We start from the raw sequence: 27,472 nt of genomic DNA, 5'->3' as shown, positions 1-27,472 counted from the left end.
AGCGCCAAATTGGCGACGAATGACAGTATTCAAAAGAAATGACATGCCGAAAAGATTGCCGACTCACTAGCAGATTTTAAAAAATATTTTTTCTTTAAATTTGTTAAGCGTGCTGATGCAAAGAGCCTACTAAACATTACTTGCCTGCGTGCCTTAAAGTATAATCCAACAAAAACGTATACTAGATTAATCAGATCTTGCCTTTTATCACCCGGCTGTCTCTGTTTTGTCTGCTGCGTTTATTAATGTTTGCTAATTTCGTGAGATAGCCGTTATTCACTTCCTATTTCAATGAATGAATTTCTGAAATGTATTTACTCTTATAGTTTTTAACAAAAACTTAGTACATATAGTGAAGTAAGTCATTTTCAAAATTCAAAGCTTTTCTTATAAATTTTTTGGCACTTTTTTACAAAATTTTTATTTTTTATTGGGTTTTCAAAGAGGTCATTATGAACCAATATATTGGCAAAGCCGTCAGCAGATGTCTAGGCTTTTTAAAATATCCAAAAACTTCATTACTTAGAATCTTAAGGTTGGTGCTGTCTAAAAACCGAAAACTAGCTTAAAATTTTAAACGCTTTTTCATTAGAAATTATTCTAAAGATTTTAAAGACAAGGGTACGTCTATAGAACAAGAGTACATTAGAAGAAAAGTGCGTATATATATTTTTATATATTTGTATTTGGTAATATAAACTTTTATAGGAAGCGGAACAGTTACAAAAGCTTAAAGCAAAGTGGTCTGAGGAACAGAAGAGAATCAGAAAACGTATCGAGGAATTGAAAAAAAATATGGCTAAAAACCCACAAAAGAAACATTAAAAAACCATCAAAATAATGCAAATTTTAAGAAAAAAAAAAAAATCCAGCTGTAGGCCAGTGTGATCACTCTATTTGTTTCTTATTTTGATGCATAACTTTAGCAATATTAATTCATTTCACGAGACTTGTCATAAAATGACAATTTATACAAATTTTGCCAACTGTTATAATAATGCTCAGATAAAAAAAGAACTACTAAAGATTAGACACGCGCGCGACTCATTTTTTTTAGATAGACATATGTATATATATAGGCTATTCAACCCAAAAGTTTAGTTGGGCTCTGGCAGCAATCATGCTTAAGAACATTTCTATTGTACTAGTGCTCAGCGCATTGGTTACTGCCGCCTGGGCAGCTGCCTTTGAGCGTAAGTAACTGAGCAGTCCTTAGAACATATTAACTAAAGTATTTTCTTTTAGCAGTGCCTGAGATACACAAGCAGGAGCATCTAGTGGGTGGAGTGCAGCGTATTTTCACACGTGGCAGCGAAAACATCATGGATCCCAACGCACTTGCTAAGAATAAAACTTCGCCGCTTCAGGAACAGGATGCGCAGTTTTGGTATGATCTGGCTCATGAGGAGATAGCAAAACGCTTGAAGCAGCCGCAGCCGGATCAGCGCAAGGCCAAGAATGTCATCATGTTTCTAGGCGATGGCATGTCGCTGTCCACTGTAACTGCCGCTCGCATTCTGCAGGGACAGCTAAAGGGCAACACTGGTGAGGAAGACGCCTTGACATTTGAGAAATTTCCCTACGCAGGACTCAGCAAGGTTAGTGCTATCAAATATCAAACAGAGATTAGCTTATGAGTTCTAAATTCTCCACAGACCTACTGCACCAATGCTCAAGTGCCGGACTCTGCCTGCACGGCCACGGCGTATTTGTGTGGCGTGAAGACGAGCATTGTGGCTCTTGGCATCACTGCAGCTGTAAATTTCAACAACTGCAGTGGTAGTGAGGATCCTGCGCATCAAGTTAGCTCCATTGCTGCATGGGCACAAGCTGCGGGCAAAGCCAGTGGCATTGTAACCACCACCGCTCTTACACATGCAAGTCCATCGGGAGCTTATGCACATACAACTAATAGATTTTTTGAAAGCGATACAGACATTTTAACTTACGGCGAGGGCAAAAGTCATCCGGACAGCTGCACGGATATTGCCACACAGCTGATTACTCAAGCGCCTGGCAAGAACTTTGATGTCATGTTGGGCGGCGGCATGAGCAAGTTTTTACCCAAAAGTATACAGGATCCTTTTGGCAATGCAGGCATACGCTCAGATGGCATTAATTTGCTAGCCAAGTGGCAAGCGTTGCATCCGGATGGCGCTCTGGCCTACAATCGTGATCAGCTGTTGGGCGTGGATACCAGTCGACTGGGCAAACTTATTGGTCTCTTTAACTCTGGCATTATGGACTTTCATAAACAAGCTGACGCTGTACTGAAGCCTACGCTTGCTGAGATGACGCAAAAAGCCATCGAGATGGTTAGCAAGAATGATGAGGGCTACTTTCTGTTCGTCGAGGGTGGTCTTATCGATTATGGCAATCATTTTAATCAGCCACAATTCGCTTTGGATGAAGTGCACGAAATGTCAAAGGCAGTGCAAACTGCGCTTGATATGACCAATCCGGAAGAGACACTCATTGTAGTAACTGCAGATCATGCTCATCCCTTGTCCATTTCTGGCTATCCAGGCCGTGGCAGCGACATATTGGGTCTGAATCCAAATGGTGATGATTTGAATGGAGTAAAGTATGCTACGCTGAACTATGCTGTGGGCATGGAGCAATATTTGGATGAGCATGGACAACGCATTGATTTAACAGAGCATATAAAGAATCCAGGTGAGTAGCTCTTAAAGATAAAGTTATTAAAGACTATTAAATATTCGTATATACTTGTAGATTTTACTTATCCCAGCTATATAAAGTGCGAGCAAGGTGTGCACGCTGGTGATGATGTGGGCATCTTTGCCACTGGACCACAGTCTCATCTGTTCACTGGAGTTATGCAGCAGAGCACGATTCCGCATTTGATGGCCTATGCCGCTTGCATTGGCAATGGACCAAAGCTTTGTGACAAGCTTTAAAAGAGGAGCAGCGTGCTCTTTATTATTATTTGGTTACCGGTATATAAATAACTATACTACTATACTATATATACTACTACTATATTTGAGCTGTTTAATTTCTTAATCAGTTTGATGCACAGCAATGGCAAAAATAATGAGCAATGCTTAAAATTTAGCTATTTTAAAATCTGTGCAAATATTACATAAATTATATTATATGCATGCATATATACTTACATTTTTTTAATGCCTGCACTAAAATGTAAGTACTTAATACTTAAGTAATAGCGCTTAAAATAGAACGCACAATAGAACTTTTAGAGTTGTAAATTTATAAGTAGCCACAGACTTTATTTGTTGTAATAACATTGCTGTTGACCCACTTACAGCTTCCTAATTAAGTACTAATTATTTCATTACTTTAATTTACAAAAGTTTCTGTTATCAGTTCAAACTAAGACGCTAAACATTTAGACATTGAGTTTGATCACACGCAGAACTAAATCATGCAAACTTAAGCCCAGTAATACCATTATGACCATAAAAGCTCAAAAGCCTAAAAGTCTATGAGCTGAGCAAGATAAACATAATGAGCCCACATAAAAATATGTATCTAATTACATAGTTAAGATTATGTAAGCTAGCAACATGTTAAAAGGTATAAAAGCTGGAACATTTTCATAATTAGTTATAGTTTCGTATGTACATTTGACGAGTTATAAGATGGCAAGGATCTTAGGAATTTTAATAGTGCTGAGTGCGCTGCTAGCTGCTGCTTGGTCAGGCGCCGTTGACAGTAAGTACCGAATTCCGTGTCCTTTTATATATTAATTAGCCAACTGTTTGCAGTGCACAAGTTTCCACTGGGAACTGGCAGATCCGACATGTCCTCGATTATTGAGGAAATTATAAACATATTTGTCAAGAATAGAACTTCGCCGCTACAGGAGCGCGATGCTCAATTTTGGTATAATCTGTCGCATGAGGAGATGGCAACACGTTTGAAGCAGCCGCAGCCGGATCAGCGCAAGGCCAAGAATGTCATTATGTTTCTAGGCGATGGCATGTCGCTAACCACTATAGCTGCTGCTCGCATACTCCAGGGTCAGCTGAAGGGCAATCCCGGTGAGGAAGACGCTCTCACTTTTGAGAAGTTTCCCTACACAGGACTCAGCAAGGTTAGTGCTATCAATTATAAACAAAGATTAGCTTTTGAGCTCTAAATTCTCCAGACTTACTGCACCAATGCTCAAGTGCCGGACTCTGCCTGCACGGCTACGGCGTATTTGTGTGGTGTGAAGACGAACATCATAGCTCTGGGCATCAATGGAGGCGTCGAATACAACAATTGCAGTGGCAGTGAAGATCCTGCGAATCATGTTAGCTCCATTGCTGCCTGGGCACAAGCTGCTGGCAAATCCAGCGGCATAGTAACAACCACCACACTTACACACGCAAGTCCTTCGGGAGCTTATGCACATACGACCAGTCGCTTCTTCGAGAGCGATACAGACATTCTAACTTACGGCGCAGGCAAAAGTCATCCGGACAGCTGCACGGATATTGCCACACAACTGATTACTCAAGCGCCTGGCAAGCACTTTGATGTCATGTTGGGCGGCGGCATGGGCAAGTTTTTACCCAAACATATTCAGGATCCTTTTGGCAAGGCCGGCGAACGTTCTGATGGCGTTAATCTGCTCTCCAAGTGGCAAGCGCTGCATCCGGATGGCGCTTTGGCGTACAATCGTGCGCAGCTATTAAGCGTTAATGCCAGTCGCCTGGGCAAGCTGATAGGTCTTTTTGATTCGGGTCTAATGGATCTGCATAAACAAGCTGACGCTGCTTTGACACCTACGCTCGAAGAGATGACGCAAAAGGCCATTGAGATGGTCAGCAAGAATGATAAGGGCTACTTTTTATTTGTTGAGGGTGGCAACATCGATTCGGCTAATCATGCAAACATGCCGCAGTTGGCTTTGGATGAAGTGCATGAAATGGCGAAGGCAGTGCAGAAAGCGCTTGACATGACCAATCCGGAAGAGACACTAATTGTTGTAACTTCCGATCATGCGCATCCCTTGTCCATTTCTGGCTATCCAGGACGTGGCAGCGACATCTTGGGACTCAATCCGAATGGCGCCGATCTGAATGGTGTAAAATATGCCACACTGAACTACGCTGTGGGCATGGAGCAGTATTTAGATGCGCAAGGTCAGCGCATTGATCTTACAGAGCAAATTAAGAGGCCAGGTGAGTAGCTTTTAATATAAAAAAGCATTTGAATTCTAATTTTATTTGCTTGCAGACTTTGTCTTTCCTAGCTATATTAAGGGTTATCCTGGCGTACACTCTGGCGATGATGTGGGCATCTTTGCCACAGGACCACAGTCGCATCTGTTCACTGGAGTTATGCAGCAGAGCACGATACCGCATTTGATGGCCTATGCATCTTGCATTGGCAATGGACCCAAGCTATGCGATAGGTTTAATAAGTAATAACTTAGACTTAAATTTGTTAAGAAATCCATGAATTAGTTTAAATTGCCTGTGGCTTGACAACTGTTAAATGTTTATATGACTTCAATTAATAAGAGCAAACGTTTTTTTAAGAAATCAATAATTAAATTGACATTAGTAAAATAATTTATTGCCGGCGCACAACATGCACATAAATATAAATGCAAGTGTGTGTGTGTGATGCAAATTGACTTCAATTTAAAACGCATCAAGCACATAAATATTTTATAAACTTATGCTTGTAAACATTGCATAAGTGTGTGAATTGAACTTGTGCGTGTTGCAGCCGGATCTTGGCCTCTTAAATTAATTCTAAACTTTAAATTGTAAAGCACATTGAAATTATTATTTTTTATTAAAAGCTTGTTAGACTGGCAAGTGAAAATTGTGTAATTATATTATTAAAGCTTTGTTTGTTTTTATAGCTAAAGTGTATTTAACAAGTCGCTGCTGCTGTTGGGCGAGTTTTCAATTAACTCTCGAGACATGCATCAATATTTTAGCTTTGGCTCACAGTTTGGACTTGAAGTGCTGCCACACGCTGTCTACTACCCTCACACACTCCACCCCCTCTCAGTCTATGTGTGTGTGTGTGATATTTATTGAATGTCAGGTTCAAGTATTGTCAGTGCGTCTGTCACTTGCGCGCTCATATGCAAAATTGTATCTCACAGATGCAGTTTGTATCTGTAACTGTTGCACCCACATAATGAAATGACTTTGACTTGTAATTTGTTTGTCATGCTTTTGTTAAACGCACACACAATAAACACTCGTAAATATATATATTTTGTTTAAACTGTTTTTATTTTTTCTCGCATTACAATTAAGGATCGTTGTCTGTTGTCCTTGTGCGCTGTCATTGCTTGAAGGTAGCCCCATTATTTTGCTCAGTTATAAATTTTTGGTTAAATTTCTGTAAAGCCTAACTGCGCTGCTGACGTCGCTGCCTGCTGCTGTTGCCGGCGTCAGCTGCTGCTGACAGTTGCTTCAAGCTGGCGCTGCTCAAATCTCAAGTCTCAGTTGAAAATCTGCGGCGACAGCAAACGCGCGTGCGGCTTAAGCTACTTAATATAAATTGACTGCGCCTATAACTTAATATATAGTTTATACATATACGTCTGCATATATATGTAAGTGTGTGCGTGTGTGTGTTAACTCTGCAAGACAGCGCTTGACTTTTGTCACGTTTAGCGTTTTTGAAAAGCCAAAATTGTTTTCAAACATCAAGTGTCAATTGCTTTGACTTGCGGACAGGTGAGTGTCAGCTACAATTTATTTACAACAAGCTTAGCTATTTAGTTTAAGTGTAATTCGATGCTAAGCGGGAAATCAATAGATTAAATAACAAATTTTTAATCAGACAACTTGTGAATTGAATTTGTGTTATATTTATTTTTTTATTTGTCATGCGGTTTGCTTGCGCCTTGTTTAGGTGTTGGGTGTTAAAACTTGAACCACTACGCATTACCGCAAATAACACACACACACACACATAGATATAAAAATATACACACGTGTAAAAATATATGACGCGGAATTTAGAATTAATATAGTAGCTCAATTAGCTCAACTTATTGATTTAATTTTTAAGCCATTTATATTATGCGCAATGCATTTTATTTAAATTTAATTTGTTTAAAAAGCAAACTATATTGCTTATACATATATCATTCTAGTCAAGGCTCTGTTGAAAGTTTACTTTCGCTATTTATGCGCAACTGGCAAAAATAAAACTAAAACTAAGCTAGAAAGTAATTGAAGCGCGTTGTTTGTGCTACTTGGGTGAACTGTTTCCTGACTCCCAGCCTCAATTTGGTTTGGATGAAAGATGTATCTGCTGGCAGAGCGCATAAATGCTGCTGGCAATTCGTGGGTGTAGATGCATTTAGCATGATAAAGCGCACTTAAGTGCAGACAACAACAAAACAAGCGCGAAAAGAAAAGCTTTAAACTTGAAACTGCAGCCGAAACTGAGCCAAGTCACGGCTATGAAAAATGTGGGCTAATAGACATACATATATATAGATAAACCAAGAAGAAGCAGCAGCAGCAGCAGCAGCTTTTGGTCATCCATCAAGTCAAAAAGTAACTCAGCGCTTAAATATTTGCATGCCAATGCTTAATGCTCAAAATGTTTGCTATATGAGCAAAGTACGTTATAAAAAAAAAATTTCCTAGTCTTTTGGCAGACTGTTTGCCTAGTCTAATCAGCATAACTGACTAACTAAACATAATATAACAATTAAGCAATTTAAATATTGCTGATAACAGCTGCAATTATTAGAGATGGCTAAAAGTATTTTTGGCAAGCGCTTAAAGTATGCCATGTTTTAGCTTTAAATTGAATACTAGGCGCAGTTCAGTAGCCGCATAATATAAATGTTTTGTTTTGTTAATTAATTTTTCATAAACCAGTTACAATATTAACATGCTAAACTAATAAACTTAAATGTTATGTGCTTGAACTAATTTATTTTGAATGACTTTAGAATATTTATAATTTGTGTATTTAGCTAGTAATCTTATGCGTCTAATGTCAACAAATTATTACAATTGCTTACAAATCTATTTTTAATTCTTACAAACAATTTTTGCTGATATAAACCATATAAACGTAAATTTGCTGTTACACCTTTATTTCCTGGTCTCTGTATTTGTTCTAGCTGATTGAATGCATTTGTTGGCTATAATTCTTAGATTTTGAATCGAATGTTTAGAAATAATAATCAAAAGCTATTCATATGACAATAAACGGGCCCGAGACAACAAGCATAACGCATTTCGATATTGTTTTTATTTTGTTGTTGTTGCTGTATTGATTGTAAACAATTTGAATTGTAAATAGTTATAGCCATATGAAAGACTTGTATTGTTGTTAAGGTTAACCAGAATTTGGTTATACTACAAACAGGAAAAGCTGAAAAAAAAAACATTTGTAAATTTGTGTTAGTTTTAAGCAAATTGTAACAATATGCAAAGTGCTTAAGCTCTATTAAAAACCATAAATTTGTCGCTCTTCTTGTTGTTGTTATTAACTAAACATAAACAAAAAAACCAAAACTAAAACTAAACAAAAAAAAAAATACACGCAATCAGCTTGCGTTGACGTTGACAGCCCAGTTCCGGGCAAACCTTTACGCCTCCCCCACCCTACGTCTGACCTGGCAGACTCACCTGGCTTCGCTACTGGTCTTGGTCTTTGACTCTTCGCCCAGCTGACAAATGCGCTGATGTCATTTCACATATGCTAATGACCCCACTGCCACCTCCCTGCGGCTTGTTGTCGTCCAGTTCAACTCTCTATGTCCAAGTTGTCGACTAAAGACTTAGTCGGTACCGTTTTCTCTCATAGCTATAAAATGTTAATTGCTAAAGAATTTGTTGCCAACTGAGTCACCCCGAATTTTAACAATTTTAATTACATTTTTTTATGGCAATTAATTTAGCTCGTATACGAAAGTTTTACGAGTTTTAATGCATATTTGATTTTATTCGCCAGCCAATTTATCAATTGGCCAACACTTGCTTGGTTTTTAGAACCGCAGGCGATAATAATCATTGTCATTTATACATTTATATTATGCAATTCTATTGCCAATTACTCACGCTCTGCTTTGGGGGGATTGGCTGAAAAGCGTGACGACATCATTAGAAGTAGCGTCATTTTGAACACGGCTTGAATCACTTTAAGCAAAAATATAAATATGATATGTGCGGCAATTAAAATGTAAATACACAATACACAGGCTTTGCTATTGCCGCTGGCAATTGCAGTCAACTTGTCAATTGCGCATACGCACTGTTGATTGCCGTTTTAAAGGTTATTGTCAAGAATTTATAACAAAGTGTGTCTGAAATTGAGACACGTTTCAAGTTTAGCATATTTGTTGCGCATTTGTAAGCCAAAATGATTATGTTTATTAACGTGATGGCTATTATTATTGTTGGAAATTTTTACACATAACATTTGATATACCAAATGGGCAATTAGACACACCTATGGCATGGAAATTTATTTAATTTAGTTAATGCAGCGATTGCATATGATATGTAAATCGAATAGAGCAACAAAGTTTTATATTTAAATATTGTTGCTATCAAATTAAGTCGAAGGCTTCTCTTTGCTGCCTTTTTCATAGACTTTGCCCCACTGTAATAGCAGTAGTCGCAGCTGTAGTGGTGTACGCCCCCACAAACCTGATTGGCAACGCGTGACGTCGACGCTCACTGATTAAATGCATTTATTAAATGGCACGCAAACGGCGCCGTGCATAGTTTTCGTAGCAATTGAAATGCTGGGCTATGATAAAAAAAAAAAAAATAAAACAAAATTATTATTGTTGTAAGTGCATTTAAGTATTTTGTATCTGAGTGCTGTCAGCAAATCAGCAAATGTTGACAAATGACGTCACTTTGTGTTTGCCTCACGGCCCATTGAAAGTGCAAACTCGAGTACGCACTAATACAAGCAAACAAAACAAGTGCTAAACTATTTGCGTGTGTGTGTGCGAGAGCAGCTGACTAGTTGCTCTGGTATTTAAGAGTTGAGTTCTTTAAGCTTTTGTGTAAATACGGATCTTCTACTGACGTCACATGGGCGCATTCCTATTTCAACTTAAGAATAAAAAATAAAAAACCCGTAACCAACAACTTAGCACACCTTCTATATTTGTATCTGTGTGTTTGTTTACAATACTTTTTTATTTTGTTTACGTTTAGCTGATTAGCGGCTGTTGGCCATAAGCAGCACCGTTAGATTGGCACTACTTATACGGCCAATATGCGAAAGTAGTTCAATAGTGAGAGATATTTTTGTCACTTTAATTAGATAGCGCATGCTAATCGAAAGTAGCGCTCACCCATACGTCACAATTAACATTCAAATGTGTGTGTGGGTGGGTGGCTGGCAAGTTTCAATGGCAACAATTAAAAAACACTTAGCTACAATATGCCATAAGCTTTAGTAGAATTAATGTTGAGTGAGAACGGAAGAGCGTAACTGTATGGGTAGCTCTCCTAACTATAAAATACGCTTTGCGAACTGTTAGAGTCATGTTTAATAAAGAGTGAGGTATATATATATGATATGTATATAATATATATATATATATAACACCAAAGGCGACTCAAAAGACACCACCCACTTGACCTTCCATTTAGGCCACCCAAGGGTGGTAGCCAACACCGCAAAAACACTGTAAATACATAAATTATCGATAGCATTTACTTATTATCTCAATTAGATAGATTGTAAATAAAAAAACATTAATAACAAAAAAAAAAATTTATGTATATATATTTATATATATTTCATACATATGATTGCATTATCGATGAACAAATTCAATACGAACAATGTTTCTTTTTGATTAAAATGCTGATTATAAATGTTTAACTGACATTTGCAACACACTCAGCTGTAGTTACTTACATAAATAGCGTATAATCTCTTAAATGATTTAGTAAACTTAATAAAAGTTTATGTATTTTAACGCTCGCTCACTCTAGCCAATTAATTAGTTTTTAATGTCAACAGCTTTTGCGCCCCATGAGTTTGAGCAGATCCCCCCCCCCAGCAGCTGACAATGTATTTATTTTATACTATAGCGCAATTAATTTATGATGACACATGCATACAACAATTTATAATAAATTTTTATAGCTCGCTGACGAAAAGTGTCAAAATTGGAATTTGTTAATGCGCGGGTAATTAATCTAGCAATGTTAATAAATTAAAATATGATAAATGTTAGTACCTATCTAATATAATGCTAAGCAGACTATTGTATCTGTTGGGAAACTGTCTGTCATGCGTGTCACTGACATCAGCTGTGAGCACACACACATGTATATATGCTATTTATCTTTATATATGTGCAGATCTTTATGACTCGTCATTTGGCATTGACAATGACTTTTAGCCAAAATGCTCAAATAAATTACGCGAGCGGCTGATCGTGCAACAACAACAATGCTATTAAAACAATATAAACAATAAATAAATTAAGACTACACAGCAGCACACTTTTGCGTTGAAAGCGAATTGTTCTAATTTTAAATGTTGTAATTCTCATTAAAAATACATTTCGTTTGCGGCTGATGCTTTTGCCTCAAGGTCTAAAATAATCTTCTTCTTCGCATAACTTTCACATGCAACAATTTTTGACAAATTAAAGACAACAATGCAAGAATGCAATTTTAATTGTAAATGTTTATAATAAAGTTTTTATTCTACTATTTATGAGCAATTAAAGTTGGATATTACTGCAGCTGCGATTGACACAAAAGACTGCAAGGTCTGCAGTTTATTCAACTTGTAAATAATATAAAAATTATTAAACTCAAAATTCTATGAAAAGCTATGAAAACTGAAAAATTTCTGTAAACAATATTTATTAGAAATTTTTAATAGCAATTCATAAATTGAAATTGTGAATCATAGTTATGCATTATCTAAAAAGTTATTACTGAATGGGGACTGACGATTAAAAGTTTCATTCAATTTCAAAATGATTAAGATCGCTCTAAGAATTTGTTTATTACTCCCCAATCGGAAGTAAACTTGATACCCAAGCTACAATACTTTGTAAATTATTCTTAAAATAGCCAACACACTCAACTGTAAAAGTTTATGCGGCTACGCAATTTTCAATTGAATATTTACATACCATAGAGCTGAGTAATATTTAAATAAGTCGCTTTCACAGAAATAAAGACAGGTAAGCAAGCAGCGCATACAATAACAAATAAGCAAGAGCAACAATATAAACAAATAAGCACAAAAATAGTTCGTCATGCATATCAGACAAAAATCAGACAAGAATCAAATGCTATTTATATGCCATACATAATTTCAAATTCGCATACCAAATGTAGGCTCAAATACAGTTACAGTTACATATATATATATATGTGTATAACATGATTACAGGTAAGTTGGGGACAGCCGCAGGGCAGCAAATGTGGCCGCTCCAGTGGCCGATATAAAGGCGTTAAGCGGCCACAGTGGGCGTTTCATAAATGGAGCACGAATACAATAAAGCTTTGTGGATTTGTATAAATTTAAACATTTGTCATACGACAGCATTATAATTAAGCAATAAAGCATGTTTATTATGAAATTTACAGTTGTTAACTAAATCAAAGCGTAGCCATTGCTCGCTATCAGTTTCTCAATGCTTTGGCTGCGCGCTACAATTCCCAACCTGTTATAGCGCACGTAGCAGCAAAGACTGGCGACGTTTTTTCTGTACTTTGCGAGAATTGATGATTGGGTTAGAACTTGCTTACAAATGCTTGAGGGTTTTGTTCGCCCAACTCAAACGTTACGACTTACGGAACAACCTTGAGAACTTCTGATCTCGCGCCTTATACAAACTTAAAGATAAAAACTACTATACTCCATGCATATGCGATTTGTTCAACAGTCAATTACGCAAACTGCTGCTACTTTTTCTGTGCTGTGCAGTTTAGTATTTAATTTTTTGATGGACAGCGCACCTAATTTGGTTTCCAATATTGTTTGCTGCTTGTCAAGTAGCAATAATTACGAGTAACTACGAGCCAAATTGTCTGTCCATGTGGGCGGCGCTTGAGTGCATTTCAAGCGAAATGAAAAAAGATAAACTCTCGTTCGTTTTCATACCTGTGCAGCAGCAACAGCAGCATCTAAAAATAAGCACTGATCCACTGAACAACAAAATCTATATACTAGCTATGTTTAATATTTTTAAAGTACAACATGCGCTTATAATTGTTTACAGCAAGCAGCAGTTAATGACGTAGGCCCACCCATACCCAACGCCCAACCACTGTAGTCCCTGCTCTTGCGAAAAGATATTAAGATATTTCACTGTGGGTGTTTTGTTTTCAATAAACAAATATTAGCGTTAATTAGTATAAAAACATTGCTCAGCTGACAAGATATTTTCATTCAAAAATAGCTAAACAAAATGTTTAATGGGGAATATACATGGGTGGACTATTAGGGTCGATAAATGAATTTGCATTTAATTGCATTAAATTTTCTTAATTTCTAGGGTATGTCTAGCCCACGTGCTGAAATAATGTTTGCTATTAATAATTGTGCATGTCAATATGCAAAATATATTTTCATAAAACTTTTTGCACACAAATTCCAAACATTGTCTTGGCGTCTTATCAAAACTAAACAGTAGATAAACTCTGAAACAAATTTTCAAAAATCGTAAAAATTTTCAATTACTTGCGGCAAACTGAATGTTTATTGTTTCTTGTGACGTCAAAACTAATTGTGCTGTATATATATTCAAAATAGGCATGAACTAATTTAATTGAATTGCTTATCATTGGCTAAGCAGCTTAACTGTTTAATTGTCTACCCGGAAATTCGTACATTTTTATCAATGAATAAAAAATCAATAGTTTGGAATGTTTTTTGCAATTCAACAAATGTCACAAAATAAAGTACAAAGTTATTTAATTCGAGAGCAACAATGTGGCTTGACTGAAAGACGATCTACTGCTTGTGTAGTCTTTTATTCTATTTCATTTTATTTATTATTATTATTTTCAATGTACATAATTCATGCTCAATGTCATGCCAGACAGCAACAGTCTGCGGACATTGCAGTTAAAAAACATATAAAAAACAATAAACGCACGTCGTGCAAAAAATTAAACAAAAACGAAGAATATGCTAAAGCAATAAGTAGCGCATGGGGCGCCAAAACTTGCACTTGAAATTTCAATTGTTGAAATTTTGTAATTGAAACGAATCGCATAATTGGAGGCAAAATATTAAAAACAAACAACAATTTTAAGAATGTTTATTACTCAGCCGACAGACGTTTGTAGCTTGCCGACAAGCATATACCCGCCATAAGTTTGGCAAATAACGGGTTTGTTTGTGCCTAGACTACAACTTTGAGATACTTTTTAGCTTGGGTATCTATGCGTACACACAGCGCCAGCAATATGCGTTTGATTGCCCAAAAAAATAAGCGCTGCTGGCATTTAATTCAATTGAATTTGTGATCGCACTCTATCAATTTGATATCGTCATAGAGCTTGAGAGAAAGAAGTGAAAAGAATTCGACAACTCAAACTGATGCGCGTATTGCGTGCAAATGTGCGCAGCCTTGAAGATACATTGAGTGGATGCCTCTAGTATACCTTGGACTGCACTTGCTAATTTAGCCTTCGGCCAAAAATTGAGTTCCAATCAATTGTAATAGTTAGCGTGAAAAATATTTTGCATACCGAAATGAAATTTCCGCATAAAGATGCCAAATATATGAGCCAAGAGCAAGCGGGGGGCACAGAGCGCGCAGAGCGATGTAATTTTACTGGAATGGCATATACTTAAATAAAACAAGGTTAGCATAAACAAAACGAAACAGCGAGCGCGTTATAGATAAAGAAGAGAGAGAGCGAAAGCGCGCTGATTGAAGATAAAGCAGCTGTATATAAAAATTATGGGATTAAATATATTATAAATAAGCTGATGAAATAAAAGATTACCTAAATAAATACATAGGTGTTAAGTCTGTGTGGAATATTTACAATTTACTTAATATTAAATTGAAATAAGTGCGTTACACTCAATTATCTTTCATTTGCAATTAAAATAAGAACAAACAGCTATATATAGAATATATAGAATATAATAAATGCTAAGCTGTACTAGCTTTAATTTATTAATTTTCTATTTATGTTGCTCTATTGTAGCGCCTCTTATGACTTTTTTATATATGTATCTGCTGGATCTATATGCGCTGACATTTAGTAAACAGTATTAAGTATTCAGCTGTCATATGGCAATGGCCAAGTTGCAGTTCCATCAACTCATTGTAGACTTTGGAGCCAGCGCGACTTTTACTCCAAACAAACATTTTGTACTGTTTCAGTTTCAGTTTCAGTTGCAGCTTGGAAACCAATTCTTGGGGTTTGTCAACTTTATTATAAACACTGGTTATTATTAGTTGATAAGTTGCCACATGCTATGCCCAAAGACAAAAACTGGCTTGTTCTGTTCTTGTGCTGTTACGCAAAAATGCTGATAAAAATCATATCTATAATTTCAATTGGTAATTTAGTGTTACAAATGTTGTACTTGAACTAATTCCCAATGATAACAGCACTTGACAATAAACCAAAACAGTTAAAAATTTGTATGCTTAATGTTTAAGGTGTTTGCTTTGGTCAGTTCATAAACATGTTTGTATTTTATCAAAATGACTTAAATAGAATGGAATGCCGCACTTGAAAGCTAGACTAACACCCCCTACGTAACGATTATTTGTTCATAGTTAACAATTTGGTTTGCTTGTGCTTTGAATTGTTAATGATAATGATCGCGTTAAGTACTTAATAGGCATATAAGTCAGTGCTAATTGGAATGTACGCTCATGATTTGTCAATAGATATCGGATATCAATTATATAGCTAACTGGGTGCATATTTTATAGGGACTTCGTTCTCTGATTGTTAGCCCAGTTTTGTTTGACTTTCTTTTGTCAATGAATTTTGTTAGCTATCTGCTTATTACTAACAATGTGCAGTTGATTCATTGATATGAAATTTGTTACTCACTTCCGTCTAACTACTATATATGCAGTTCCGCTTGCTTGTAGCACCTCTTGTACTTATTTTTGGCTATTGCCCTAAGGCGTTTGCTCATAAGTTGGCTTTAGATTCGTTGGCCAGACATAAGTCGCTCATAAAATTTAAGTTTAATGTCATGCAAATGGCGACACTGCGAATTAGCAATGGTTCAAGACTGATGGCTTTATTTCCAAATGTCTTTTATATACACACACATATATACATATACATATGTATGTGTCTGCAGTGGCGATCTGTAGTGGACTCTTGTCTTTTTGGAACTGTAGCTGAGCTTGCAACTTGTTTTTTAATTAGCTTTCTTAATGTCTTGGTCTTGGTCTTGGCTGTTATTTTGTTTCCTTCTCACTTCTTGCTGTATTTTTGTTGTTTTGGTTTTCAGCTTGTTTATTTTGTTTGCCAGACAAATGCGTAAGCAAAGCATAAAATTTATTTGCTTGCGATGTTTACGAGCCAATTTAATGACAAAACGCTCTAGAAAACTTTGAAACTTCATTTGCAATTCTTCGCTTGGATTTATTCTTCACTGATCTATTCCATTGTAAAACAAGCGAAACTGTTATGCCAACAGAATTTGTAGTCTGCGTATGTAATGCGTACTTAAATTTGATTTTGAATAAATTGCATACATATGTATAAAAATTAAAAGTATTTAGCAAATTTTATAGCTTGACATGCTTTTTCCGCATGTAAAAAACAGAGAAATGAAGTTAAGCGAATTGACAGACAACTCAGAGAGAGAGAGAGATCTCAGTAGAGCAGCATCTACGCACTTTGTATTTCTCAGATGTAAACAGACAGTAAATCTGCCAAAACGTTCTAATTGATAGCAGTCAATAATCATAGAGCTTTTCGACTTTCGGCGTTAAGAAATATGTGTATTTATTTTGATTTGTTTGCAATCACCTTGAACTCAAATTGGGGTGCAATCAAGTACAAATAAATGTACACATCATATCAAATTTGTGTGATAAAAAACAAGCAAACAAACAGAGTAGAAATAAATAAAATTTAATTAACTGCGCATAAGTGAGACTTTCACGCGTGGGACAAAGCCAAAGGTCGCAACAAACAATTTAAGGAATTTGTTTTTGTTGCTCGTACACTGGTTTCGTATATCAGTTGCCTTAGCATCTAAGCTGACATACATACATATAAACACAGTTAGAAGTTGTCTTTGCACTTTGCTTATCGCATGCAAAAAAAATCCTCTGCCCAACGCACACACATACACACACACCCATACATACACCTTTGACAAAGCCTTGCAGTGAGCAAGCCCCGAAGTTTTCTGCTTTTAACTTTACAGCGCGCAGCACGCTCATTTAAGCTCTCTCTCGCACGTACTCTCACCACCTACGCTGGCAGCGCAGCTAGCTGCGCAGTTGGCTGCGCAGAGCGCTGGCGTCGCCAAACGTTTTGTGGGCTTTAGTGGTAGCCAGCAAATTTTCTTCAATTCAATCAACGATTGGCCGCGATCAAACGAACAACGGGTTAAGTTAGTAAAGCAAAAAATTTATCGAAATTGTTATACAAAAGTGCTTTCAGTTAAATTGTGCAACTACAAATAAAAGTTAGTATGCTGCATATTTATAAAATAATAATAAATTGTGCATTATTTGTAAAGGACTAAAAGCCTCGAAACTTTTGCTGTTAATAAAATAAATAATTTTTAGTGAGAACTGTGCTCCAAATACCAAAAGTTAACTTATCTACGTAAATTTTTCCTTAACATAATAACAATAAATGTGCTATGAGAATTAAACAAATATTTTTGCATAATAAACGCGTAAATATTTGTTAAGATAATTTTAAATTAAAAAAACAGAGAAAATAATAAAACAAAATCTTGATAACGAGCAAACAAATTCTTTGTGCTATAATTAATTGCAATTTTCGGCAAATTAATTAACAAACATGTATTTTCTAATAAATTAACACTGAATTAAACAAAAAACAAGTTGCGCTTCATTAAAATTATTAATGAAATAAATAACAAAAACAACAATAACTACGCGTGTATGATTCAGGAGCTATTTATGAATAGATTCAATAATTGAATACGAATACATTTCGTGGCACTCAATAAAAAGCTAATCACACAATAAAAAATTCGATAACAACAACACCTAGAATCAAGCAAATGATATAAAGAATCAGAATCTAAATTCAAAGACAGAACACCAAAAGTCTATTTGCAATTTGCATTTAAATAAATAATAAAGCTTTTATTTTGATTTGAGCTGAAAGTTGAAACAAGTTTAATGCCCAAGCGCGTCCAGAACATAAGTTGGCGCTTCCCCCATATATTATTTTATTTTTATTTTTTATTTTATTTAAACAGTTGTTGCTTTTCGCTGTCGTAGCGTTTAAGATTGTTTGAGCCAAAGAAACAAAAATATACATTTTTTTCATGGGTTTAAAATGGGTTTTTAAAGCTGACGTCATCAGATTTTTTTCTGTTTCTTTTGGAAAGAGTTTACTGTTATACGATTGCTCGGCTATTTGGTCAGTGTTTGTAAATCGTTTCTGTTGCTAATTCATTTGTTGTTCTTGGCTCTTCTGGGGCTATATCAAATTGCGGCCATATAATAAGCGTTCCAGCAAGCACGATTTGTAAGATAAGCTGGGAAAAATAGTTTTCGAAATTTATAGCTGTTCCCTTTAATAACAAGAGCTTGGTATAAATAACTATTTGAATTTAATTGCAAAATTATATTTTGAACTGATTATATATTGACTATAAGCTCTCCCTTTTGCAAAGTTTATCTTTGATCTTAACTCTCTTTAAATGTTTGTTTTCCCCACACAAACCTTAATTGCATTTGCATGCTGTGCATACTTGATGAGCTTGATGAAAAATATCAAAGAGTTTAACTCTAAGCAGCGACTGATTTTTATACACTTTGACATTTTTGTAAAAAATGGAAAATGGGTATCATGAAATTGTGCAAATGTATGTAACAGGGAGAAGGGGGCGTGGCAGATCCAGCAAAGTATATATACACTTGATCAACAAGACAAACTGAGTCGATGTAGCCATGTCCATCTGTCCGTCCGTCTGTCTGAATGTTTGAGCAACTGTTTCGCAGCAACTATAAGAGCTAGAGCAACCAAATTTTGTGTATAGGTGCTCCTATATCCAAACCCAAACGCTTTTATTTTATTTCCTCCCCTAGCAATTCGCAATAAACTGATTACATCCACAATAAAACGGATTAAACGGCAATTAAAAAATATTAATAAAAAATCTGAAATAAATTACAATTACGCTTAATCATGTTTTGACAGATGTCAAAAATTTCAAAAGGATCAGATAAATAACTTAGGAATTATTTACATTTCAATTTTCAATATATACAGCGGGTGCGCGTGCTGAAGCGCCATACAAACGTCGCTGCCGACGCAGGCGGCGCCGTCGCTGTTGCTGACGCTACAGCGAAAACGAGCTGTGACGCGTTGGGTGTTTTGTGTGCATGTGTTTGTGAGTGCATGCGTGTATTTGCTGCGGTGATCCAGTCAAAGTGTATACAAAAGTTGATTGCGCCCAACTTTAATGCGTCCACTTGTTTTTTTTTTTCGATGTTTGTCAAAATATTTTAATTGTAATTTTTGCTAATGCGTCGCAGTAGCTGATATTTTTATGAAAATTTATTTTTGGCAGCTAACCTAACCAGTTTGTCTACCGTTAAGACAGTTTCTGGGCATAAATAATTGAAATTCATAGACTGTGTGGTCTGTGTCGTTCTATGGGGCGTATGCGTCATGTGATAAACAAATCATACCAATTGCAATCTAAAAACTAACAATCGAAATTGTGCAAACAATATGCAAAAATGAAAATAGATAAGGAACTAACTACGTGCATAAATACACTGAGAGAAATGTCCGCATGCAAAAAGACGCAATAGAATCAAATCAGACTAAGGCCTAATATAAACTTTAGCTACAGAGCTTAAACTTAAACGTTAATTTCTTGCTGTGTAATAGACTTAACTAAGTTTATTATTGTTTATTGCAGTTGTACTCCCCTTTAAAGATGTATACCAAATGCGCGCTAGTGCTGGCGCTGCTATCGCTGCTTGGCGTGCTGCATGCCTTTGATCACACACTCAAATTGGACTTTCCGGGTCCGTACTGTGCGCTTCAGGACACCTGCTGCAAGGACAGACGCGACGGCTGCTCCGTGCCCATATCCAGTAAGTACGCACAATAAGCTTTTAGCATTATCATTTTAATTGCTTTTTTATAGCCTCGCTTTGCTATTGCGATGAGTTCTGTGATCGCAACGACAGCGGTGACTGCTGTCCGGACTATCGCTCATTCTGCTTTGGAGAAGCCGATCCCATAATGAGCTGCGTGCACAATGGCATCTATTTCCACAAGTTTAACACGACTAAGGATAACTGCAATGAGTGCCGCTGCCTGGACAACGGCGTTGTGCAGTGCGACAAAGATCTCTGTCTAACGGACGATGAGCTGGTGCACAGCGTCAATTCCATACATCAGCTGGGCTGGTCGGCGCGTAAATATGATGAGTGGTGGGGTCACAAATACAGCGAAGGTCTGCGCCTGCGCTTGGGCACCAAGGAGCCCACATATCGTGTTAAGGCTATGACACGTCTGACCAAATCCGCCGACAATCTGCCGCCTAGCTTTAACTCTGTGGAGAAGTGGTCCAGCTACATAAGCGAAGTGCCCGATCAGGGCTGGTGTGGTGCCTCCTGGGTGCTGTCCACCACTTCAGTGGCCTCCGATCGTTTTGCCATCCAAAGTCAGGGCAAGGAAGTTGTACAGCTTTCGGCTCAGAACATTCTTTCGTGCACACGCCGCCAGCAGGGCTGCGAGGGTGGACACTTGGACGCCGCCTGGCGTTATCTGCATAAGAAGGGTGTTGTCGATGAGCGTTGCTATCCCTATGTGCAGCGTCGTGACAACTGCAAGATACATCATCGCAACAGTCGCTCGCTCAAGGCCAATGGCTGCAAGCCTGCCTATGGCGTCAATCGTGATAGCTTCTATACAGTTGGTCCCGCCTACAGCTTGAACAAGGAGAAGGACATTATGGCTGAGATACACCAATCGGGTCCCGTGCAGGCCACCATGCGCATCTACAGAGACTTTTTCTCATACTCCGGTGGCATATACAAGGAGACTGCGGTCAATCGTGGTGCACCCACTGGCTTCCACTCGGTCAAGCTGGTTGGCTGGGGCGAGGAGCATGGCGGTGAAAAGTATTGGGTGAGTCTTAATACCCAATTGAGTGCTCATACAATTTACTAATGCTCAACTTTTATAGATTGCGGCCAACTCGTGGGGTCCTTGGTGGGGTGAGCGCGGCTACTTCCGCATTAAGCGCGGCACCAATGAGTGTGGCATTGAGGAATATGTTCTTGCCTCCTGGCCCTATGTGTATAACTACTACAACGCTAGATCGCCTTAAGTAACGTAATCTCTATACAGAACGCAGTGACGAACAATTTTATCTCATGCTAAAAATGAAAATGTTTTTCCAACTCAAAAGAAAAAACGTGAATTAGGCGCTTCGCTATATGTAAATTTTTTGATATAAATATAACTTAGGACTAAAATGAAGAATTAGCTTTAAGTCGACAGCAACAACAACAGAAGAAGTAGAAAAACAACGTTAACTGCCAAGACTCCACCAACCCACGAATTTTCCTCTCCGTCTATAAATTATTGGAGCTTATAACAGTTACTGCCAAGTATATAACAGCACCGTCCCCATCTAAAAATGTTTTTTCTCTCTCTCTCACACACATAATACTGCCAGCAGAATTAACAAAAGTATATGCTTAAATGTAGATTGGTGTTAACGCTTGTCAAGCTCATGTATAGCTAAGTTTTAACTGATTAAACATAAACCGATTCGGCTTATAACTGTATGTGCGTGTACTCGTAAAATAAATAAATGATCTATATATATATATATTTCACTAAAAATTCATACAAATCGCCTTGGTTATTCATATTTTATATAATATATTATATGCTTTTGCAATTTTCTTCATTTGTTTAACAATATTTCACAATTGGTTTTGCAAGGGTATTCTTTTTTTCTTTTTAAATTATAGACAATAATTACTAAATAATTGAAATAATAATTAAGAATGTTGTTACTTTGCACTTACGAGTTACATTAATGGTTCTCAACAGTCATAAGCACGTGAGGGGGAAAGTAGGAGAGTAGTACTACAGTATGTTTTTTTGTTTATGGAATTTAGATGCATACACGCGCTAACAAACATATATAAAGACATGCACACACACGCAGACAGACAGACACACAGGCAGACGCACACATGCACACTTAGTTGAGAGCATTAGCTTGGAACACTAGTTGAGTGTAATGCCAGCAAAGGATACTTCCAGCGCACTATCCGTAGACTCCATGCGACTCTTCAAATGCGCCAGCGTGTTCTTATAATGGCTCTCAATCTGTTTGGTCTCCTCGCTAGGCTCCAGGTTTGGCAGCTCCTCATTGACCTTGGCTATAAGCTGTAGAATGCAAGTTAATAAACAAACGCTTCAGTTAACTATATATGCAATACTTACTTGATTCAGCATGGCGACTGTTATCAACGAATTGCCGCGCTCAAAGTAGAACAAATAGTGATTAAGCAGCTCCACATACAGTTGAACTTGCACGCCCGTATCCAAGCACTGCGACGCAATGCGTGCTCCCTTTTTCAGACAATCCAGCGTACGCTTCTCATCACGCATTTCCTCGCCATTTTTTCTGCCAAAAGCAAATTTATGTCAAACATTAAGAGTAACAATTGCATTTAATTACTCACTTGCCACTCCAGAAAAGCGCTGCACACGCTACGACGCCACGACACTGATCTGGCTTCTTAAGCAGCTTGGACGCAGACAAGGCGCAGTTAGTGCGCAACGGCTCAGCGTTCTCCTCGCCAAAGCAGCTCATCTGCTCGAAGGTGGACATTATAAGCGTTATGGCTGCCAGCTGTGCCTTTGAATCTGAGATTTCGTCTTCGTACAACGAGAAAGCTTGCGTCATGAACTCATAAGCGACAGTCTCATGGTTTGTATAGCGTATCTCGCCTATAACCAGCGCACCCTGCAGATACAAACGCAGCGCTAAGTCTGGTAGATCCGCCTTGGCCAGCGCGCTTATGGTGCTATGACAATACTGCACTATCTTTTGGCATTTCTTGTCCCAGTTCTCATCCTCGGCAGCTATGGCCTTGTATTTATATGCCAGCTGATAGGCAGCAAACACCAAAGGCGGCAGCACATGCTTCAGGCGTTGACCGCCACCGTTGCCCAAATGCTTGCGCGCTATTTGCAGCATCTTGTACTGCATATCCGGCTCATCCGATTTCAAAAGATGTATAAAACGCGCCACTACGCCTTGTTCCTCGGCAAACTCCTCTGGATCTACATTATTGTTAGCCGCTGCTGTGCTGCTGTTGTCGTCATCTTTGATCAGCGGCGTTATAATAGTCAGTATATTATCTGCCTGGTCGGCAGTAGGCACCGTTGTCTCATTCTCCAATATGTTCATAACCAAATACAAAGCCAAGGACTTGCGCGAGGTGTAGTCAAACTTCTCAAGCAATGGACAAAAGTTGTGCAGCTGTATAATGGTTAAGGCGTTATTATAAAAATCAATGCAGATGCGTAGCAAACGTGAGAGTTCCTGGTTGACGCTCAACAAATGTGAGATGCTAAAAATAAATGAAAAATAAGATTTAGTTTAAGCTTGAACTGCACTTGAGTGTCACTCACTTGTTCATGTTCATGCGGTCGAGTATTTGTGCAGTGGTGCCCAGCACTGTGTCCACGTAATCAACACGTTCGGCATAAACCTTTTGCGCTAGGCTAAGTAAGGCCACTTGCAGTGAGATGGTATCCTCCAGCGGCATATCTGTGCGAGTTTGCACTATGTTTGCCACCTGCACGCTGAACACCTCAAACAGTTCCACCTCGGCAGGTATGATGGCATCAATAGCATTGCCGGTCTGCGAAAACAAAAGCAAAGCATTAGCAAATGCAATATTTATGCATTTCTTAAGACTTACCCTGCCACTGCGCTGATTATAAGCCGCTAGGCGTTCAATTAGCGAGATGATTATATTTTTCACATTCACGCCCGTTTCCAGCTGTGCACAGGATTTGAGAAACGGATCAAGCGTCTGCAAATGAAACTCATCGGGAAACACTTGTATAATGCACTCCATTAGATACTCCTGTGCTATGGCATCGCGACAGCTGACCACCTGCTCCAGTATGCCAGGCAATATAAGACGCTTGTAGGTTTCTAGCGTTGCCGATTCCAGCTGGGATAGTCGCACCAGATTGGTGCCCACCAGTATCTTAAGCTCTTCACGTTCTTTTTCACGTCGCGTCTTTTCGCTGGAGTGTCCCTGGTGCTGCATGCGCACCCACAATTTATTCATTTCAGCAAAATTGGTGAGCACAAAGTCAATGGCGTCGTAGACATTGCCCTCGTGCTCATTGTCGGCCACCATCACATCGGGCAGTATGTTGCGTGTGCATTGCAGCAGATAGTTGCGCAGGAAAAGACCACGCAGCGGATGCTGTACGCCACGGCACATCTCGACGAGATCTTTGAGTATGCTGCGCTTTAAAGTCGCATCGTTCTTTATGTACACAATGCCCACAGTGATGAGCAGATAGAGACGTGGCACAATTGTGTGCGAGTACTGAACCAGCTCGTAGAGATCTGTCTCCTTGGAGCTCTTCTCGCTGAGATATAACTCCAGATGGCACAGCTCATTGGTGACGGCCATGTCTGAAATATATTAAATCATCATATTAGCATTAACCACTTGTTGCTTCTAGCATTACTTACATAGCTCATAGTAGCTTTTGGGCGAGAGCATGGAGGTGCGCAGTTCGCTTAGCATGGTGCTGGCGCATTTCAGCGCATCCAACATGCGCTCCTTGTCCAGAAAGTGATTCATTTGGAAAGCCTGTTTGCGTGCCGAGCCCACCGCTTCGGCGAGCAATTTCTCCTGGTCATCCAAACCATTCGGCATCGTCTGAAATGAAACGTAGCAAACGGTGTCAGGCGTATGCATTTGGTAGTGAGTGTACGAATGGCAATGACAAAGTTAAACAATGAAAATAAAATGGGATGAGATAAGCGTCGCCAGCTTATTTGGAAGTATGTAAATGCTGGGAGCACTGGAAATGGGCGAGTAATGATAACAACAACAACAACGACAACAACAACAATAAGCTTGACTGCGCTGCGCTGCCGCCGCCTGCCCACAAACTTTGCGCTTTGAAAATAGTAGTAGTAGTAGTAGTAACAGAGCAAGAGCACAAAAAGCAGTTTTTAAAAATAGTAGTAGCAAAGTGCATGACGAATGCGGGTGAAGAAGTTGTAGAGTTCTTTGGCTTATTTACCATGTTTGCACTGCCAGTAAATGCTTGGCCACTGTACGAGGCTGAGCTCCAGGGATACATGCCGTTAATGTAGTGTCTTGGATATGCTTTTCTTTATGTTATTTCTTATTTGCCGCTAGCAAAGTGGGCGGGCGGCGGCGGTGTGGCAGTCAGTTTTCTTTTTTTCTCAACTTGCAACGACGCTGGGCAATGGCTTGTGGGGAACACGTTGGCGGCTGGGCAGGATTATGTGGCAGTTGGATACGGACTTACCATTACAGCAGTGTTGAGTGGGCGGAGCAAAAGGATGCGAAAGTTGCTTAAATTAATGTAATTTTTTCAATAGTTTTGTACCAAGTGTGCCCATAACTCAATAAATGAAAAATACTCTTTTTATTGGTAATTTTTAAATACTAGCACAAGCCGCAATACAATTGAAAACGCTGGGCACACAATTATAAGTGAAAAATAATTTTTCTGCCGGCACATGGAACTTAAATACTTGTAAATTAATCTTTTCGTGGCAAGTTTTTGCGCAGCTCATTGCAAAGATCTTCAGTAGCATTGTGTTCTGCTGGCAACTGACCTTGACTAGCTTTTGCAGCTACATCCGCCTCCATTTTGGCCACGCCATCTCGCACTATTTTCTCGATGTCATTCAAAAGACCTGAAGCACCAAAACGAAAGCGTTGTGGTGTTAACCAGCGCATGCCGAGCGTTTCACTGACAAGCGACATCCAGGCAACGGCATCTTTAACCGTGCGCACGCCACCAGCTGGCTTAAAGCCCACAATCTGACAGGTACGTCGCTTGAATTCCTGTATGGCAAATATCATTACAAGACCCACGGGCAGTGTTGCATTCACAAACTCCTTGCCTGTAGATGTCTTAATAAAGTCGGCGCCCGCCAACATGCATACCATTGCGGCCTTGTATACATTCTCCATGGTGCCTAGTTCGCCAATAGCTAAAATAGTCTTCAGCAGCGCATGTTCGCCGCAAGCGCTGCGCATGAGCAGCACCTCATTGTAGAGCGCTTCCCAGTCGCCAACCAAGACCAGCTGACGATTAATCACAATATCTATTTCCGTAGCACCAGCGAGTATGGCATGGCTAATCTCCTGCAGACGCGTCTGCAATCCATACTGAGCAGTGGGAAATCCTGATGCGACGGCAGCTATGGCCACCGTATCCAGCTTACCAAATTGTTGCAGTGTGGCATGTGCATCTTTTACTCTCGCAGGATACACACAGACAGCCGCACAATGGATATCCTGGAGCAGCGTGCGCTCGAAGAACCTGTCAAAAAATTGCGGCTCAAAAGGATAGCAGGCGCGCAGGCAAAGGCGGCGCACATTGGAGCGTGTATCATCGCCAGCTAACGTGGTGAGATCAGTCAACATGAGTGCTCTCAATGCCCAGGCGATCTCATTGACGCCGGTCACCACACAGCGATGGGAAATCTCTAAAGCAATCTCCTCCACCTGCCGCATGGAAATGTTGACAGTCAAAAATGAAGCATCTATTGGAGAAGACGCATTAGGAGTGGAGGAGCTCATAGAAAGAATATTAAGGTGCTTACCAAAGGGTAAAGTTTTGTTAACGGTGACGCTCTTGGATTCCATTGGAACACTTAAATTTATGGCAACTCCTTTATTTCTTTGTTAATAATGATCAAAGAGAAATATTTTCCTTAAAAATTTATGCAGTTTTACATTTCGTAGAACTAAATTTTAGAGAAAACCCGACATTTATGACAGATATATAAATACTGTGTATACTAAAAATAAGCATGTCAATTTAATTTAAGAATATTGTAAACGAGTAGATTAGCATTTGTCACTGGTTCCAAGATATTCCATGATCCTTGAATGTGGTTCAATTAGGACCCTAAAGAACATACATTTAAGTCTGAAATGCAAGATACATGTAACTCCAGTGTCCTTTGCAGGATCTTAATCAAACTGCATTAGTTGATGCATCATAATAAGGACTATCTGCTGACCAAAGGACATTCAAATTGCCCAGCTGGTTTCGGCGTTAAG

General features: G+C 38.5%; 5 protein-coding genes across 10 annotated transcripts; 3 read left to right on the top strand and 2 right to left on the bottom strand.

The window, feature by feature from the left end:
• The first annotated feature begins 387 nt into the window (after positions 1-387).
• LOC108597492 (membrane-bound alkaline phosphatase-like) lies at positions 388-3,030 on the top strand. Its single transcript, XM_017984072.1, has 6 exons — positions 388-535; positions 593-656; positions 709-1,193; positions 1,249-1,598; positions 1,656-2,676; positions 2,737-3,030. Exons 3-6 carry the CDS (start codon positions 1,121-1,123, stop codon positions 2,919-2,921), a joined length of 1,629 nt encoding a protein of 542 aa, XP_017839561.1. The 5' UTR covers positions 388-535; positions 593-656; positions 709-1,120; the 3' UTR covers positions 2,922-3,030.
• Positions 2,884-5,461, top strand: LOC108597493 (membrane-bound alkaline phosphatase-like). Of its 3 annotated transcripts, none has more exons than XM_017984076.1 (6): positions 2,912-2,960; positions 3,352-3,538; positions 3,598-3,699; positions 3,753-4,081; positions 4,136-5,156; positions 5,212-5,461. In XM_017984076.1, exons 3-6 carry the CDS (start codon positions 3,627-3,629, stop codon positions 5,400-5,402), a joined length of 1,614 nt encoding a protein of 537 aa, XP_017839565.1. In that variant the 5' UTR covers positions 2,912-2,960; positions 3,352-3,538; positions 3,598-3,626; the 3' UTR covers positions 5,403-5,461. The 3 variants fall into 3 exon arrangements, with proteins under 3 accessions (XP_017839563.1, XP_017839565.1, XP_017839562.1); XM_017984073.1 differs by having other exon boundaries at positions 3,592-3,699; XM_017984074.1 differs by lacking the exon at positions 3,352-3,538 and having other exon boundaries at positions 2,884-2,960; positions 3,592-3,699.
• A 1,058-nt stretch (positions 5,462-6,519) lies between these two features.
• Positions 6,520-21,982, top strand: LOC108596447 (tubulointerstitial nephritis antigen-like). 3 transcript variants are annotated; one of them, XM_017982193.2, is made up of 4 exons: positions 6,520-6,680; positions 20,050-20,227; positions 20,281-21,269; positions 21,328-21,982. In XM_017982193.2, the coding sequence occupies exons 2-4, from the start codon at positions 20,068-20,070 to the stop codon at positions 21,469-21,471; spliced, it is 1,293 nt and encodes a 430-aa protein (XP_017837682.1). In that variant the 5' UTR covers positions 6,520-6,680; positions 20,050-20,067; the 3' UTR covers positions 21,472-21,982. The 3 variants fall into 3 exon arrangements, with proteins under 3 accessions (XP_017837682.1, XP_017837683.1, XP_017837680.1); XM_017982194.1 differs by lacking the exon at positions 6,520-6,680 and adding an exon at positions 17,501-17,526; XM_017982191.1 differs by lacking the exon at positions 6,520-6,680 and adding an exon at positions 17,505-17,601.
• Positions 21,983-22,242: 260 nt separating this feature from the next.
• LOC108596444 (vacuolar protein sorting-associated protein 35) lies at positions 22,243-25,790 on the bottom strand. Of its 2 annotated transcripts, none has more exons than XM_017982189.1 (7): positions 25,701-25,790; positions 24,889-25,078; positions 24,095-24,828; positions 23,802-24,034; positions 22,847-23,740; positions 22,605-22,788; positions 22,243-22,547 (listed from the first exon to the last, which is right to left on the bottom strand). In XM_017982189.1, the coding sequence occupies exons 1-7, from the start codon at positions 25,701-25,703 to the stop codon at positions 22,386-22,388; spliced, it is 2,400 nt and encodes a 799-aa protein (XP_017837678.1). In that variant the 5' UTR covers positions 25,704-25,790; the 3' UTR covers positions 22,243-22,385. The 2 variants fall into 2 exon arrangements, with proteins under 2 accessions (XP_017837678.1, XP_017837677.1); XM_017982188.1 differs by having other exon boundaries at positions 25,449-25,780.
• Positions 25,791-25,801: 11 nt separating this feature from the next.
• On the bottom strand, positions 25,802-27,162 carry LOC108596448 (deoxyribose-phosphate aldolase). Its single transcript, XM_017982195.2, has 2 exons — positions 27,010-27,162; positions 25,802-26,949 (listed from the first exon to the last, which is right to left on the bottom strand). Exons 1-2 carry the CDS (start codon positions 27,050-27,052, stop codon positions 25,937-25,939), a joined length of 1,056 nt encoding a protein of 351 aa, XP_017837684.1. The 5' UTR covers positions 27,053-27,162; the 3' UTR covers positions 25,802-25,936.
• Between the last annotated feature and the right edge of the window lie 310 nt (positions 27,163-27,472).

Source organism: Drosophila busckii, chromosome 2R (assembly GCF_011750605.1).
Source record: "Drosophila busckii strain San Diego stock center, stock number 13000-0081.31 chromosome 2R, ASM1175060v1, whole genome shotgun sequence".
NCBI classification, from domain to species: Eukaryota; Metazoa; Arthropoda; class Insecta; order Diptera; family Drosophilidae; genus Drosophila; species Drosophila busckii.
Note: the sequence above shows the minus strand (reverse complement) of the source record. Positions and strands in the feature narration are given on the sequence as shown.